Genomic DNA, 17,288 nt, shown 5'->3' with positions numbered 1-17,288 from the left:
GATTTTCACCACACCAAAGATCCGCTATGTCCGGTCACTGTTCAAGGAGAGGATGTAGCGGTGGTCCTCTTCTACAAGTACTTGGGGGTCCACATCAATGACAGGTTAGACTTGTCTCAGAACACAGGAACTACAGAAGAAAGGGAAGAGCAGACTCTCTTTTCTTAGAAGACTGCGTTCCTTTAATGTGACAAGTGACATCCTTCACATCTTCTACAATTCTCTGATGGCCGGTGTGGTGTACTGGGCTGGTCACATCATGTCAAGAGAGCCCCACCAAATCAACAAGCTGATTAACCCTTATCCATGAATGCCAATTTTATAATGTTTCCATGAATGGGGGGTTTCTTGCAGACCTTCATCTTGCAGACCATTTTAAACTGGTTAAATCTGCCTAAAAAGCAATACAATAACTTCAGGCATTTTTATTACCTCTGAAATGAAGTAAATGTGATGTAAATTTTCAATGGTTTACATGTTACCTTTGTAATAGTAATGCATGTTCAGTGTACAGTTATAGTAGCACTAAAACAAGATGTCAGTTACACGCCTGACTCGCATACCGAACAGTCACTCAGAATCTGACTCAACTTCAACTTGTTTGCAGGCCAGACACACAAGGGAACGTCCTTCTTCTTTATGCTGCCTCCCCAGCACACCACCGCATAGAAGAGGGCGCTCACCACAACCGTCTGATAGAACATGTGCAGCATCTTATTACAGATGTTGAAGGACGCCAGCCTTCTAATGAAGTATAGTCGGCTCTGTCCTCTCTTGCACAGAGCATCAGTATTGGCAGTCCAGTCTAATTTATCATCCAGCTGCACTCCCAGGTATTTATAGGTCTGCACCATCTGCACACAGTCACCTCTGATGATCATGGGGTCCATGAGGGGCCTGATCCTCCTAAAATCCACCACCAGCTCCTTGGTTTTGCTGGTGTTCAGGTGTAGGTGGTTTGAGTCGCACCATTTAACAAAGTCATTGATTAGGTTCCTATACTCCTCCTCCTGCCCACTCCTGATGCAGCCCACGATAGCAGTGTCATTAGTGAACTTTTGCACGTGGCAGGACTCCGAGTTGTGTTGGAAGTCTGATGTATATAGGCTGAACAGGACCGGAGAAAGTACAGTCCCCTGTGGCGCTCCTGTGCTGCTGACCACAATGTCAGACCTGCAGTTCCCGAGACGCACATACTGAGCTCTGTTTGTAAGATAGTCCACGATCTATGCCACCAGGTATGAATCTACTCCCATCTCTGTCAGCTTGTCCCTAAGGAGCAGAGGTTGGATGGTGCTGAAGGCGCTAGAGAAGTCCAGAAACATAATTCTTACAGCACCACTGCCTCTGTCCAAGTGGGAGAGGGATCAGTGTAGCATGTAGATGATGGCATCCTCCGCTCCCACCTTCTCCTGATATGCAAACTGCAGAGGGTCAAGGGCGTGTTGGACCTGTGGCCTCAGGTGGTGAAGCAGCAGCCTCTCCATGGTCTTCATTACATGTGACGTCAGAGCGACAGGCTGGAAGTCGTTCAGCTCACTAGGACGTGATACCTTTGGGACTGGGGTGATGCAAGATGGTTTCCAAAGCCTTGGGACTCTCCCCTGTTCCAGGCTCAGGTTGAAGATGCACTGTAGAGGACTCCCCAGCTCCGACGCACAGACCTTCAGCAGTCGTGGCAATACTCCATCTGGACCCGCTGCTTTGCTGGCACAAAGTCTCCTCAGCTCTCTGCTCACCTGCGCTGTTGTAATTATGGGTGGGGATGTCTCTCCTATGCTGGTATCAGCAGAAGGATGTGTGGAGGGTGCAGTACTCCGAGGTGAGAGTGAGAGTGGGTTAGGGTGGTCAAACCTGTTAAAGAAGATGTTCATTTGGTTTGCTCTCTTCACGTCTCTCTCGATGGTGGCACCCCGCTTCGAGCTGCAGCCAATGATGATCTTCATCACAGGTGGTGCAGTGGTAGTGCTGCTGCTTTGCAGTAAGGAGACTGTGGAAGATTGTGGGTTCACGTCCTGGTTCCTCCCTATGTAGAGAGTGCTTTGAGTACTGAGAAAAGCGCTATATAAATGTAATGAATTATTATTATTATCCCATCCCACACTTTCTTCATGCTGTTATTGTGTAACTTCTGCTCCAGCTTTCTCCTGCACTGCTCCTTCGCCGCCCTGAGCTGGACTCGGAGTTCCTTCTGCACGCTCTTGCACTCATGCTGATCACCACCTTTAAAAGCCCTTTTCTTCTGGTTCAAAAGGCCCTTGATGTCACTTGTAATCCATGGCTTGTTGTTAGCATAGCAGCGTACAGTTCTTACTGGAACTACAATGTCCATACAGAAGTTGATGTAGTCAGTAGTGCAGTCAACAACCTCCTAATGTTCTCACCCTGCAGGATATCCCAGTCCATAGTTCTAGTCTCTCAGTGCCTGCTCTGCCTCAGCGGACCACTTCCTGAATGAGCGTGTGAATAGAAAATCCAAATATAAAATGAAGCAAAAACGCTCATATAAAAATGGTAACGTTTCCATGAATGGGGTTCTCGGAGACCCCCAACTACTTTGTGCTACTGTAGCACTTATTTGCACTAAGCTAGTGGGAAGCGGATTTCGGCAAAACAAAATGAAAAGTCAGAAGATTTCATGGCCGTTGTATTACCTTGAAAGGGAAAGAATTTAAAAATCTGTGACTGGGGTTCTTGAAGACCCCCAATTCCTCCCCACCCCCAATTAATGGATAAGGGTTAAAATGGCAGGCTCAGTTACGGGGCGTATTCTGCACTCCCTGGAGGACGTAGCAGAGGAGAGGATGAACAAATCTGCACATCCTCTCTCTGTGACACACCAACACGGAGGACGTTCAGCCAACGAATTCCTCAACAGAAGTGTGTCAGGAAATGCAACTCCGGGGGGGTTGTTTGGGACGGGGGGTTTCCTTCATGCTAACCTCAATATACCTCACGGGGACTGGGACAGCTGAGTCAGACGTTTTCTTTCTTTTGAATTTTCTTGCCTTATAGTCATTCTGGTGTGTGCGTGTTTATTTATTTATTTGCATTTCTCCCTATTTATTTATGTATTTGTTTAAAGAGCTTCTGTAAGAAGCCAAATTTCCCACTGGGGACAAATAAGGTTCCATCTAAATCTGTCTAACACCCGAGTCTCAAAGAAACAACTCAAAAAACCTGTTTTTTATTATTATATTTTTTCAAACATTTTCACCTTATATTTGAGATTCCACTGCGAGTACGGCACTCTTGCCACCTTCACTGCCTCGGTGACGTCCGTGTCGGCCACTCGGTCAGTGCGTCACTCTCTCTGTTTGGATGTTCATACAGCGATTAGCCACAACGTTAAACCCACTGACCGGTAGAGTTGTAACGACTGCGTACAAACTACAATGGTGGTGAGTTATAAACTCCACAGTCAGCCAATGGCACACCGCTCTTACCCTTCAATGTCTCACTCGCCCTCCACTCTCACTCCACACTCAATGGGCAAAAACAGAGGAATAAGTCAAAAATAAAGGTTCAAATGAATATTTTAGAAAAGAGGAAAAATCTTACACAATTTCGAATTCCCCGATCCCGATGTAAACTCAAATATTTACAGTGATAGAAAAGAAAAACATGAACCTGACCCTAACCTCCCTCATCTTACCTATGAAGCATAAATAATTACAAAATGAAGGATAAACATCCACATCCGCACAAAATCCAATGTGAAAACACAAAAAAAACGAAGGGAGTCGGCAAAATCTGAAAGACAAAATGACAGCAGGAACTCCAAAGTTCAAAAGAAGTTTGTCCGAAATGTCAACCAAAGCGATCTCACCGGCCACAGTCGTGGAGGACAAAAAGTCGGAAACATCCCACCATTGCGTGTAACTGGATGTAAAGTCGCAATCCGATGACAGGAGTGTATCGTTTGATACGTTAAATCCGATCTTTTCGGGCACCTCAGTCTCTCTCCCTGATTCGGTTTAGAATGTGAGAACAGGAAACCTGCAGGCCTCTAAGAAAGGTCGAGCGCCGTCATCGCAGAAGGAAAGTCTTCTTCAGGCATTGTTTCAAAGTACGTCAGCAGACAAACACAACTCATGGTCTTCTAACTGACATGTAGGTCTGCAACAAAGTGATAGACGCTTGAACGATGCCTGAGAAACACCCCAAACAAGTCAAAGAAAACAAAAGAGTGAAAAATAGCCAAAAAATCTAAAAAAAAAATACCTGAAAAACACTGAAATGATCCTGAAAAATGTTTGAAAAATGGCCACAAAAAACACTCCAAAAAGTGTGAAAACAAACAGAGAATAGTCTAAAAGTAACACGTGGAAAACACGCAAAAATGATTGGAAAAGTGCTTGATAAACACCAAAAAAGAGTCTAAAAAGCAATTGAAAAATACCTACAAAACACCCAAAAAAGTTGGAAAAATCGCTTGAAAAACATCAAAAAAGTCTGCAAAAAGTCAAAAAAAACACCCAAAAAAGTCTAAAAGAGCATAAAAAATGGCTGAAAAAGACTTAAAGATGGTCAACAAAGTCCGAAAAATGGTTAAAAAACACCCAAGAACCCTGCCAAATCTAAAAAAAAAAACTTAAAAATACTCTAAAAAGGTCAAACGAGTAACAAAAAACACTTTAAAAACTCCCAAAAATGACTGAAGAAGCACAAGAAAAATGTCCAAGAAAACACAGCAACAAAGGCTACAAAAAAAAAAGTGAAAAATAGGCAAAAAATCTAAAAAAACCCCCCTGAAAAACACTGATATGATCCTGAAAAATGTTTGAAAAATGGCCACAAAAACACTCCAAAAAATGTGAAAACAAACAGAATGGTCTAAAAGTAACACGCGAAAAACACGCAAAAAGAGTCTAAAGAGCACTTGAAAAATACCTAAAAAACACTCAAAAAAGTTGGAAAAATCGCTTGAAAAACATCAAAAAAGTCTAAAAATGGTTACAAAAACACCCAAAAAAGTCTAAAAGAGCCTAAAGAATGGCTGAAAAAGAGTTAAAGATGGTCAGCAAAGTCCGAAAAATGGTTAAAAAACACCCAAGAACTCCCCCAAATCTAAACACAAACTTAAAAATACTCTAAAAAGGTCAAACGAGTAACGAAAAACACTTTAAAAACTCAAGAAAAATGTCCAAAAAAACACCCCAAAAAAGTCAAAAAAAGAGTGAAAAATAGGCAAAAACTAAAAAAAAAAAACCCTGAAAAACACTGATATGATTCTGAAAAATGTTTGAAAAATCTGAAAAAAACACTCCAAAAAGTGTGAAAACAAACAGAGAATTGTCTAAAAGTAACACGTGGAAAACACGCAAAAATGATTGGAAAAGTGCTTGATAAACGCCAAAAAAGAGTCTAAAAAGCACTTGAAAAATACCTACAAAACATGGCTGGGATTGGCTCCAGCAGACCCCCGTGACCCTGTAGTTAGGATAAAGCGGGTTGGATAATGGATGGATGGACACCAAAAAAAGTTGGAAAATCGCTTGAAAAATGCCGAAAATGTCTGCAAAAATGCCAGCGAAAAACACCCAAAAAAGTCTAAAAGAGCCTAAAAAATGGCTGAAAAAGAGTAAAAGATGCTCAACAAAGTCCGAAAAATGGTTAAAAAACACCCAAGAGTCTAAACAAAAACTCTAAAAAGTCTGAAGAATGCCAAAAAACACACAAAAAATGGTCAAGTGAGTAACGAAAAACACTTTAAAAAGACCAAACACCAATAGTGACTGAAAAAACGCTTGATAAACACGCAAAAAAGACCAAACAAGCACGTGAAAAATGTCCAAAAAACACCCAAAAAGGTTAGGAGGTGACTCGGCAAACCCCCCCAAAAAGTCATTTAACAGCTTGAGAAAGGCCGGACATACGCTATACGTTTACTGGCCCCCTAAGACAGGACTGCGTGGTCATCTCTCGGTGGCGCTCACCAGAGTGACTCTTATGACGCTGGGGTTGGGGAGATGTGCGGTTTATCAGAAAGAGACCAGTCACAGGTGGGAGGTGAAGTGGTTGGGGTCTTGTGTGTGAGAGGGGTCTTCATGGGGGTTTCTCTCGCCCCTTTGGTGCCCACCACGAAATGAGAAGAGCTGAGAGCTTTCTTTTTATTGTTTTGTTTTTAAGACTTTATTTATTCATAATACAGTACAACAAAATACCGATGGGCTCCCCGGGTCTCGACCTCGATGCTACATGTTGCCGTCAGATCTGCTCTCCTTTTGTTCTTCATTTTTTTATATCTACATCATGTTTACAAAATTGACTAAAACAGCAGTTTTCACCTCATCTCATGTGCCACCTCATCGAGTGGTGGAAGTCTGGACACGGCCAGTGTTGCCCACTCATCCCGCCCTCACAGGAACGTGGAAAGAGACCTGGAGGTAGGTGACCTGGCAGGTCACTTTTGCGTGGCTCCAGTTTTTTGTTTTTTCTACAGAATGCTGTGCCCGCCGCTTTTTTCTTCATACTCAACGTAGATCAGATCTTCTATCTCTTACCCTCCTGCTCATAGGACAATGGTCTCCAAATGTTCTGCCCATTTGGTAAAATGGCACAGCACCATGGATGTCCAAGATGGATTTTACTCCCCCAAGAGTGAGTCCGCAATGGACATGTTCGTCAGGCTTAAATTCATGGAAGGAATGTTGTCCTCAGGTAAAAATCATTCCACCATCGTTAATATATCATCTACACTACAGTGGCAGGCATGGCCCCTTATGGATTTCATTTGGATTAAGTCCATGTTGGGAATGATTAAATGAGTGTAAGGCCACAATGCACATGGTGTCTTTACAAGGAAGTCCACAAAGGACAAACCCCTCCGGCTTATTTGACATGCCTAGCGTGGATGATCTCCTTAAGAATGAGCCTTTAATGAACAAACTCCTTAGCTTGAAGTTCACGTCGTGAGAGTAAGTCCTCACTGGATGGTAGAACTCCTTAGGAGTGAGACCACAAAGAACAAGTTCCATCGGAATTATTCCACAAGTGTAAGTCCACAGTGGAGATTATTCCAGAAAATACTCCTGGAGCAGAATCCCAGAGCAGACATTGTAGGAGGTCCATGTTGAGATGAAGAGTGTAAGTGAAGTCGGACCACAGGGACGTTCCCTATCTTCCAGTCCAAATGTCACAATGTACATCAATATTCAATCGAGCCACTTGTGTCACCATGCCTGGTCTTTGCCCTTGTAAGTCCTATGGAGGGCAGAGTTGGCAGGACAGCTTTACTCGGGGAGACTCGTGTGGTTCTTTATCCATGGCTATCCTTCATACAATCCAGAAGTCAAAGGTCTGGTGGAGTGTGAGTGGTGGGCCAGCCTTCATCAGCTCCGAGATCATCATGCCTCCTCGGCCGTCGAATCGATTCCAGCGTACGTGAAATTTTCAAACAGAGCCATGTTGACGTAGGCCTGGAATGACAGAAACACAAGTCAGGCACTTCATGTGGCAGGGCTGGCATTCTATGAGGATGGCATCTCTACAAGGGCAAGCATCATTTTGTCCTGCTAGAAAGCGGGATGAAGAATTCTACTTCAGATTTCACACCGTTAAACTAAAAGTGAAAAAGGCGCCACACACGACACAAACCGATTATAACTGTGGATTAAATGGAATCGCTTCAAAAGTTCAAACAGACACAGTGAACCATCTCCAAAAATCACCAGCCAAAGCTCAGCTGGACAGAAGAAGCAGTGGGGCATCTTGGGGAGAAGAACCACAGAGACAACAACCAAGCCAAGATTCAAAACTGGGGGGCAACGGCACCGACTACTGGGCCACCATTCCAGTTCATGATCCCGTATCGGAATTAGAAAAAATATAACATGGAATTTCCACTCACAGCCCCCTTTGGTAACGAATATAAAGGCGTGATAGGGAGACCCCAGCAAAGGGAATCTGCTGGTGGGAGTTTAGTGGATACGCGTCTCCATTTGCTGGGCACCACTTTGGGGGACAACAATTTGAAATGGAACTTCAGCTGATTGGCCAATCTGAGGGATCAGCACGTTACGGCTGGCACTGCTCATCGAGCCATTCAGTCATGGCATTTCTTTCTTTCTTTCTTTCTTTCTTTCTTTCTTTCTTTCTTTCTTTCTTTCTTTCTTTCTTTCTTTCTTTCTTTCTTTCTTTCTTTCTTTCTTTCTTTCTTTCTTTCTTTCATTTCCACTAAGCCAAATGCCAAAGCCTGAAAGGCACTATATAAAACTCACTTTCTTTCTTTCTTTCTTTCTTTCTTTCTTTCTTTCTTTCTTTCTTTCTTTCTTTCTTTCTTTCTTTCTTTCTTTCTTTCTTTCTTTCTCTCTCTCTCTCTCTCTCTCTCTCTCTCTCTTTCTTTCTTTGCAATCAACAGTACTTTGAATTCCACAGATCTTGAAGCCAAAGCCTGAAATGAGTTATATAAACATTCTTTCAGTCTGTCCATCCATCCATCCATCTTTCTTTTTCTTTCTTTCACTGCAAGCCAAAGTGTTTTCATTTCCACTGAGCTAAATGCCAAGGTCTGACAGGAGCTATATAATCTTTCCTTCTATTCATACATCCATATCATCACTTTCTTTCTTTCTTTCTTTCTTTCTTTCTTTCTCTTTCTTTCTTTCTTTCTTTCTTTCTTTCTTTCTTTCTTTCTTTCTTTCTTTCTTTCTTTCTTTCTTTCTTTCTTTCTTTCTTTCAGAAGTACTTTGATTTCCACAGAGCTAAATGTCAGGGTCTGAAAGGTGCTATATAATATTTCCTTCCATTACTACATCCATACATCCATCCATCTGTCCTTTGTTATTCCACTTTTCCATTCTCCAGTACCATCTTTCTTTTTTTCTTTGCAAGCCTTTCATTTCCACGGAGTCAAATGCGAAAGCCTGAAAGGCACAATATAAAGCTTTTTCTTTCTTTCTTTCTTTCTTTCTTTCTTTCTTTCTTTCTTTCTTTCTTTCTTTCTTTCTTTCTTTCTTTCTTTCTTTCTTTCTTTCTTTCTTTCACTGCAAGCCTCAGTGCTTTCATTTCCACTGAGCTAGACCCCCACAGTCTGAGAGGAGCTTTATACAATCTTCACTGTAAGCCCAAGTGTTTTCATTTTAATGCCAAAGCCCTAAAGGCCCTTTACACACTTTCTTCATTTCTTAGTTTCCCCTAACACAACGTGCGCCAAGCCCCCACTACGATGTCTTCCTAACACTTGACGTCCACGAGCCTGGTGAAGGTTGTACGTCTGTAGCGCAGTGGAGATGTCGGCCCTCGCCGATATCTGACTAACGTTGGCTGAAGCACAATAAAGCAGGTCTTACCTTTCTGGCCTCCAACATTCGGTTGAGCTGCATGGAGATTTGAGCGAAGGTGGGCCTCTCGTATGGACGGTCCCTCCAGCACTGCCTCATCATCTCATACCTGCAAGGAGAAGCCCAGGGGGTGTTGGTGAGTGACCAGAGAAGTGAAGTGGACAGGAGAAGGGACACAGTGGGTCCAAACGATGGAAGGCTCTCAATGAAAAGGGAAAGAATGAGGGTCTGTTCCTGAGTTATATGAACCAAGTGCCACCCACTGTCAGCACCCCCTGAAGATGAAGTATAAAATATGAACTGAGACTCAGGCAGGATGTGCTGATACAAAACATCACCTCCTTTGCACTTGTGAAGACTCTGCTCCTCCTCCTCCTCCTCTTCCTCCTCCCTGCTGTGTCCCTCTCTCCTGTCATGTTGGGCTCCATTTATGTTAATCTGCATGCACAGTTATTAGGCCTGTCAGTTTTCGGACATATTCCATCTATAAAACCACGTAAACCTGAATGTTTATTGGATGTCTTCATTATCAAGTTAAATGTAATTGTTTAATTGTGGAGGTTGTGGCTTAAAGTGATTGACGCCTTATTATAGGGCGCGAATATGGGTGAAAAAAATAAAGAGAGATTTAACTGACACCTTTCAGAAGAACACAACATTTGGAAATTGCTAAACTATTGAGGTGTCACCACGGGACAATCAAACGTTTTGTTGTGAATTGTTAGCACAATGCATAGAGAAGAAAAGGCGCCTCATAAATCCAAAGGGTCTCCCACAGCACCCAGTGGTTCGTTTTGAACATACCTGAGTGTGTGCCCTTGGAATTTCAACCTTCTTGCTTTTATTTTTGGATTACTGTTTTGAAATTTGTTTGCCTTGGATTGCTTTAACGTCCATAGCGCTGCATTTTTTCTCAAACCGTTGCCACATTTACAGCCCAGGTAACCCTTGGGTCTAACACTCATGCAAGACGTGTCTATACAGTTGCCCGAGTGGTGCTCAGGTCTAACGCTAAGTGGTTTAATGTTTGTGGGAAGTTCCAATGTATGTCGTGCTCCACAGAGTTTCATTGTTTTTGAAGCACATTTTGTGAAAATTAAACTTTTTGTTTAATAAAGATTCAGTGCTTGTCCTTATTACTAGCCAGGGTTTGACAATGATGTCCCCCTCTAATGGTCAACTTTGAAAGTGCTTCTTCTTTCGGCTGCTCCCGTTAGGGGTTGCCACAGTGGATCATCTTCTTCCATATCTTCCTGTCCTCGTCATCTTCTTCTGTCACACCCATCACCTGCATGTCCTCTCTCACCACATCCATAAACCTCATCCTAGGTCTTCCTCTTTTCCTCTTGCCTGGCAGTCTCTATCCTTAGTATCCTTCTCCCAATATACCCAGCATCTCTCCTCTGCACATGTCCAAAGCAACGCAATCTCGCCTCTCTGACTTTGTCTCCAAACCATCCAACTTGAGCTGACCCTCTAATTTCCTCATTTCTAATCCTCGTCACACCCAATGCACATCTTTAACTCTGCCAACTCCAGCTATGTCTCCTGTGCCACCGTCCCCAACCCATATAACACAGCTGGTCTCACTACCGTCCTGTAGACCTTCCCTTTCACTCTTGCTGATACCCGTCTGTCACATCATTTCTTGAAAGTGCTTTTGGAACTTATTGGGATTTATTGCTTTGGGACTCCTTAGTTCATAACAGATGTGAGCTGCTATCATTAAGGATGAGCTGGTTGGTATGTGGAGACTCAACTGCTTCATCGACTGAGGGGGGCGGGTCCACCTTGGTCATTTCGGGGGCTTTGGGATTGGGTGAAAAGGCCCCTTTCTGTGCACCAAGAATGCCCTGATGGGAGATCTGCCAAGAGTGGCTGTCATACGACTCTCATGCAATAAGACCTTAACCTGAATTATTGTCATTTTGCTTTCATTTTTTTGACTGAATGTTAAACAGGTGAAACTCCCACATTTCCTTGTGCTTTTGATAGTTGAGCACAATTAATGTCATATCATTGAACATGTCTACTTGAGCAGTGCTCTCAGGGGAAATTTGACTTTTGCTTGATTCACTTTTCACAAAGACATGTTCTGATTGGACTCAAATATGATTATTGAGTCCTTAACATGACACTGAAAACACAAAGTGACCAGAAGACGAACACACAACGCCAAGCAATATGCATATAGAACCATAAAAATGTATCTTTCATGATTGATATGTTATTGATTATAAATAAATGATATAGTTATAAATGAATGTATTTGACTAAAGCCGCTATACCAGTGCTTAACCTGGCACAGACAGACGCAGAAGGCACACTGATCAAACAAAGAAATCTTTTTATTTTCTTTTCTTCACCTGTGGGCAACGCCTTCCCCGTGCCCCACAGGCACAACACAGTCCCAGTAAGCACAAGCCAACACAATTCTTCTTCTTCTCTTCCTCTTTACTCTACCACTCCTTCGTCTCCCTCCTCCCGACTCTGGCTCCCGGAGTGGTGACTGCTGGCTTCTTTTACAGACCACCCGGAAGTGCTCCAGGTGTTTGATGACCTGTTTCCGGTTGCTGTGGTGGAAGAACCGCCAACATGGGCTCAGGAACCATGCAGTGCCCCCTGCTGGCACTCCCAGATCTCCCATGGTGCTCTGCAGGAATCCGAGGCACCACTGCCACCCAGGGGGGGGGCTGCCGTCTAGTGTCCCGGGAGAGGTACTGTTTAGTCCATGCTTGTTCCCCTGGACCATATAAAGAAGAGGCGTCCCGGGCGGGCAAGGGCCCCAGCCATCCGCCACATCTACTAGTAATATAAATAACTAGCCATGTGCGCCCAACTACGTTGCGCGTGTTAAAGTTGTCTGTGAAGGGCTCCCTGTTTAAACGCGGCTGCCAGTCGTGAACTGGGCCCTTCGTCACACAGCATTATGATTTTTTATAAGGGAAACAAAATTACCAAAGAAAACCCTTGGACATTGATTCGATAGGAACGGCCTACTCGGAATCACTGTCCAAATAGTAATTATGTGGTGGTGGAGGAGCATTTCTGCTTCTCTCCATTCACAGTCCGTCTCGTTTTCATGATGCTGTCGTTTCCTCTCACGATCTCTTCTCAACCTTTCTCCAATCTCGCAGGTTGCTTTGTAGCAATCCAAAGAGTAAGGAAGAACCAATGCTTCTTTCTTGAACTCCAAAAGCCAACTGATGGAAAATCACAGAAGTGTGTCCGACTTATATACTCTGACTCCCGACTCCAAGAAGTGGGTGAACATTCGATTTGGACGAAGTGCTGCCAACGACAGTCGATAGAAACACAAAAAACCACAGTCTCGACAACGAAGCAGGTGTTGACGCCAGATCTAAACACAAAGCACGGTGTCGACGCCAGATCTAAACACAAAGAGTGGTATCGACAGTAACAACCAAGGCAGTGTCAGGGGAACAGGAATTCGCGGACAAACAAAGATCAAGATCCAAATGAAGATTATATATAAAGATGAGTGACAGCGTGAATAAATGAACCCTTTCGGCCCTGACATCCTATTTCTAGTACATAAATATGCAGCCGTTTTTGTAAAGCACGGGTACGTTGGCACCGGGCCTGCTTCTATTAGCGCAGACCGGAGAGACTGGCATACAGTCCGCGAAACACGAAAATGAAAAATGGACGCTTCCGGACTTTCAATTTTATTTCTCAAGAAGGTTGAAGTATTTGGCAGCTATTATATAATAATAGGTGGCACGATGGTGCAGTGGTAGTGCAGTACAGAGACCTGGGTTCGCTTCCTTTGTCCTCCCTGGGTGGAGTTTGCATGTTCTCCCTGTGTCTGCATGGCTCTCCTCCCACAGTCCAAAGACATGCAGGTTAGGTGTCCCTGGTGTGTGCTTGGTGTGTGTGTGTGCCCTGCGGTGGACTGGCACCCTTCACAGGGTTTGTTTTCTGCCTTGCGCCCTGTGTTGGCTGGGATTGGCTCTAGCAGACCCCCGTGACCCTGTAGTTAGGATATAGTGGGTTGGATAATGGATGGATGGATGGGTGGATAATAACAGTGACACTTTTTTTGTTTTTGCGCTTCCTAGACATCCCAAAGGTAGAATCTCTCACAAAATAATTTTTCCCATAAAAACAGAAAATCCAGGGCAGAAAGGGTTAAAGTATGACCAGCTGGCAGTGAGAGAAAGTCCAACTTCATTGGGCAGATTAAATAAGACCCCCTCTACACACCCACGTGACCCCCAAGTTCCCCTGACCCCCCTCGGCTCTAGCGCGCTGCGGACACTTACACCTCATCATCGCAGTTCCTCGGTTTTTCCATTCTGTAGCCTTGAGGTAACTTCTCGTAGAGCTCCGCACAGGTCATCCCACAGTAAGGGGTCCCTCCTGCAGCAGAACGAGAGTCACATTGGCAGATAAGAGCATAAGAAGTTTGACATACAGAACGAGAGGAGACCCTTCAGTGAATCTGTCACTCAGCTCAGCGGTCCCCTTATCTCACTCAGAAACATTTTAGGTTGTCGCAGTAGGGGGCGCTAGAGCTCCCTTGAACCCTCAGGTACCACTCCAAACAGTGGGTAAAAATCCAATTATTATTTATTTTATAATAATGTGCACAAAGCACCCTCCACTCCACACTACACATACAATACTCAATACTCAATTACTATTCACCAATCCTCCTCTCGCAGATGCGTTGCCACCCTTCCAACCAGCTCAGCTCACTCGTCTGGGGTTTCCCAGAGTCCTTTATAGTCCCTGACCCGAAAGTGGTTCCATCCCAACAATCCATAAGTCCTCATCACTTTCGGGTCAGATTAAAAGTCCCTTTCTTCAACCCGGAAGCACGTCATTCCTTCCGGCCATGTGATCATGACTCACTTCCGGGTTATAGGGCACGTAGCACTCTGTAAGCCCCCCTACAGCGGCTCCCAGTGGTCCCCATGGTATCCAGCAGGGATGTGTATACAAAGTAAAAGGTCCATAAGACCCTGCTGGAATTCGGGGAACCTCCATGCTGTTGGGAGGGCTCCACCTGGCGGCCTGAAGGTGTGGGCCGGAATATTTAGCCGGCCATCCATCACAAGGTGTTGTTAAGGTTTCTGCCCCCCATATTGGATCAGATCAGATAAACTCACCTGAAGAAGGGCCCTGAGTTGCCTCTAAAGCCTGCATATTGTAATCTTTTTAGTTAGCCAATAAAAGGGGTCATTTTGCTCGACTTGAAGAGGAAATTCAGATACACACAGCAGCGCAAACATAGAAAACAAGGATACAGACTTACAGGACAAATAAGAAATAGAGCCAATCAACCAATCAGTACATCAATAATGTATACAGTATAGTGCAAAAATTGAAAAATGAATTTAAAGATTGTCAGCATTTAGTTTGGGGTCGTCAGAAGGAAGTAGTATTGAGTTGCCTGATAGCAGTGGGCAGTGATGTTCAGGAAGCTCTGAGTCCCAAAGTTCTGATCAGTCCAAAAATGTCCACTTGGGAAAGAAATGGCAGCAAAAAAAACTTCTCTGCTAGACCAGCGGTTCTCAAACTGTGGGGCGCGCCCCCCCCCCAACAAAAAAGGGAGTGCGAATGTTGCCATATGTGGCGTATTTTTGCTATTCGTAGGGAAATTTTAAACTTGTAGCGGTGTATCGGTAGCAAAAAATATAGGAATAAATTTTAGTAGGGTTTCAAAAAAAACGTTAGGGGGGCGCGATTAAAACTTATGAAAACTCTGGTCGCAAATACTTAAAGGTTGAGAAACGCTGTGTTAGACGGGAAAAGGGCCTTCAAGTATCTCATTCATTCATTGATTTGTGACGTGTCTTGCCATTGCATGGGGTCCAGGGAGTGGAAGCAGTGTTGGGCTGGAGTCCTGGGGGAACACTTTTTGTAAGGGCTTGGGGAACCTCCCTAGAGAATGAGTTGAGTGGCAGGGATCAGCGTTAATGAACTAAGTGTGGAGGAAAGCGGAGGGGGTCAGAAATTTTTTTTTTTTTGTTCTTTATTTCATCTTATACAATTTCTTGTATTACAAATTTGCATACCCCTTGGGGTCAGAGCGCAGGGTCAGCCATTGTACAGCGCCCCTGGAGCAATTACAGGTTAAGGGTCTCGCTCATGGGCACATCAGAGTACAATCTCTTTTGGCAGTGACGGGGATTTGAACCGGCAACCTTCTGGATACCTGCGCAGATCCTTAGCCTCAGAGCCACCACTCCATCATTGAGCATCAGGATGAGAAGGGAGTGAACAGCGAAAGACTAAGCAAGAGGTAGATAGGACGAAAGCGGGTTATTGTTGTTATTTTGGAGGTGTCCCCGTGACCCAGACAACAGGTGGCAGTAGGGCACCATTTATCCAATAAAAAACCAGTCGGCCTTTGTAAGGCCAGGTTTATACTTCACGTGATGGGAAGCATGCTGTAGCGGACGCTCCTGCTACGCAAGCGTTGTACTGTTTAACCTTGCACTCGTTCTTTACGTAAATCTGGAGGAATCCAGCAGGTGGCAGTGTGAGATATCATCACGGTGAGATCAGGTTCGGCTTCGTTGTTTTGTGAATTGCCTGAAACACACGTTAAATTCTGATAACACCTTACCGCAATATCTCTGAAAAGGATGTTTAATGATTAAATCCATCAATCCAGGGATGTGCCCATTCCAGCAAGCATTGGGCACGAGGCAGAAACAATCCCTGGACGGGGCATCAGCTCATCACAAGGTGAATACAAGCACTCACATACACACACCGGCGTCATTTTTGTGTCACCAAATCTGCATACAGTGCATCCAGAAAGTATTCACAGCGCATCACTTTTTCCACATTTTGTTATGTTACAGCCTTATTCCAAAATGGATTAAATTCATTTTTTTCCTCAGAATTCTACACACAACACCCCATAATGACAACGTGAAAAAAGTTTACTTGAGGTTTTTGCAAATTTATTAAAAATAAAAAAACTGAGAAATCCCATGTACATAAGTATTCACAGCCTTTGCTCAATACTTTGTCGATGCACCTTTGGCAGCAATTCCAGCCTCAAGTCTTTTTGAATATGATGCCACAAGCTTGGCACACCTATCCTTGGCCAGTTTCGCCCATTCCTCTTTGCAGCATCTCTCAAGCTCCATCAGGTTGGATGGGAAGCGTCGGTGCACAGCCATTTTAAGATCTCTCCAGAGATGTTCAATCGGATTCAAGTCTGGGCTCTGGCTGGGCCACTCAAGGACATTCACAGAGTTGTCCTGAAGCCACTCCTTTGATATCTTGGCTGTGTGCTTAGGGTCGTTGTCCTGCTGAAAGATGAACCATCGCCCCAGTCTGAGGTCAAGAGCGCTCTGGAGCAGGTTTTCATCCAGGATGTCTCTGTACATTGCTGCAGTCATCTTTCCCTTTATCCTGACTAGTCTCCCAGTCCCTGCCGCTGAAAAACATCCCCACAGCATGATGCTGCCACCACCATGCTTCACTGTAGGGATGGTATTGGCATGGTGATGAGCGGTGCCTGGTTTCCTCCAAACGTGACGCCTGGCATTCACGCTAAAGAGTTCAATCTTTGTCTCATCAGACCAGAGAATTTTCTTTCTCATGGTCTGAGAGTCCTTCAGGTGCCTTTTGGCAAACTCCAGGCGGGCTGCCATGTGCCTTTTACTAAGGAGTGGCTTCCGTCTGGCCACTCTACCATACAGGCCTGATTGGTGGATTGCTGCAGAGATGGTTGTCCTTCTGGAAGATTCTCCTCTCTCCACAGAGGAGCTCTGACAGAGTGACCATTGGGTTCTTGGTCACCACTCTGACTAAGGCCCTTCTCCCCCGATCGCTCAGTTTAGATGGCCGGCCAGCTCTAGGAAGAGTCCTGGTGGTTTTGAACTTCTTCCACTTACGGATGATGGAGGCCACTGTGCTCATTGGGACCTTCAAAGCAGCAGAAATTTTTCTGTAACCTTCCCCAGATTTGTGCCTCGAGACAATCCTGTCTCGGAGGTCTACAGACAATTCCTTTGA

General features: G+C 44.4%; 1 protein-coding gene and 1 long non-coding RNA gene across 3 annotated transcripts in view; one reads left to right on the top strand and one right to left on the bottom strand.

Moving 5' to 3' along the window:
- LOC127529390 (uncharacterized) overlaps positions 1 to 17,288 on the top strand; it is a 706,297-nt gene that overhangs the window by 515,043 nt on the left and 173,966 nt on the right. The gene's annotated exons all lie outside the window — the stretch shown is intronic.
- tie1 (tyrosine kinase with immunoglobulin-like and EGF-like domains 1) overlaps positions 6,286 to 17,288 on the bottom strand; it is a 228,931-nt gene continuing 217,928 nt past the window's right edge. For both annotated transcript variants that reach the window (XM_028810856.2, XM_051932702.1), the window contains 3 exons: positions 13,571 to 13,667; positions 9,294 to 9,393; positions 6,286 to 7,421 (listed from right to left, as the gene is read on the bottom strand). In XM_028810856.2, coding sequence (XP_028666689.2) covers positions 7,350 to 7,421; positions 9,294 to 9,393; positions 13,571 to 13,667 — 269 coding nt within the window. In that variant the 3' untranslated portion in view covers positions 6,286 to 7,349. The remainder of the gene's footprint in view (positions 7,422 to 9,293; positions 9,394 to 13,570; positions 13,668 to 17,288) is intronic.

Source organism: Erpetoichthys calabaricus, chromosome 10, assembly GCF_900747795.2.
Source record: "Erpetoichthys calabaricus chromosome 10, fErpCal1.3, whole genome shotgun sequence".
Taxonomy (NCBI): domain Eukaryota; kingdom Metazoa; phylum Chordata; class Cladistia; order Polypteriformes; family Polypteridae; genus Erpetoichthys; species Erpetoichthys calabaricus.
This window is presented reverse-complemented; position numbering and strand designations above follow the sequence as displayed.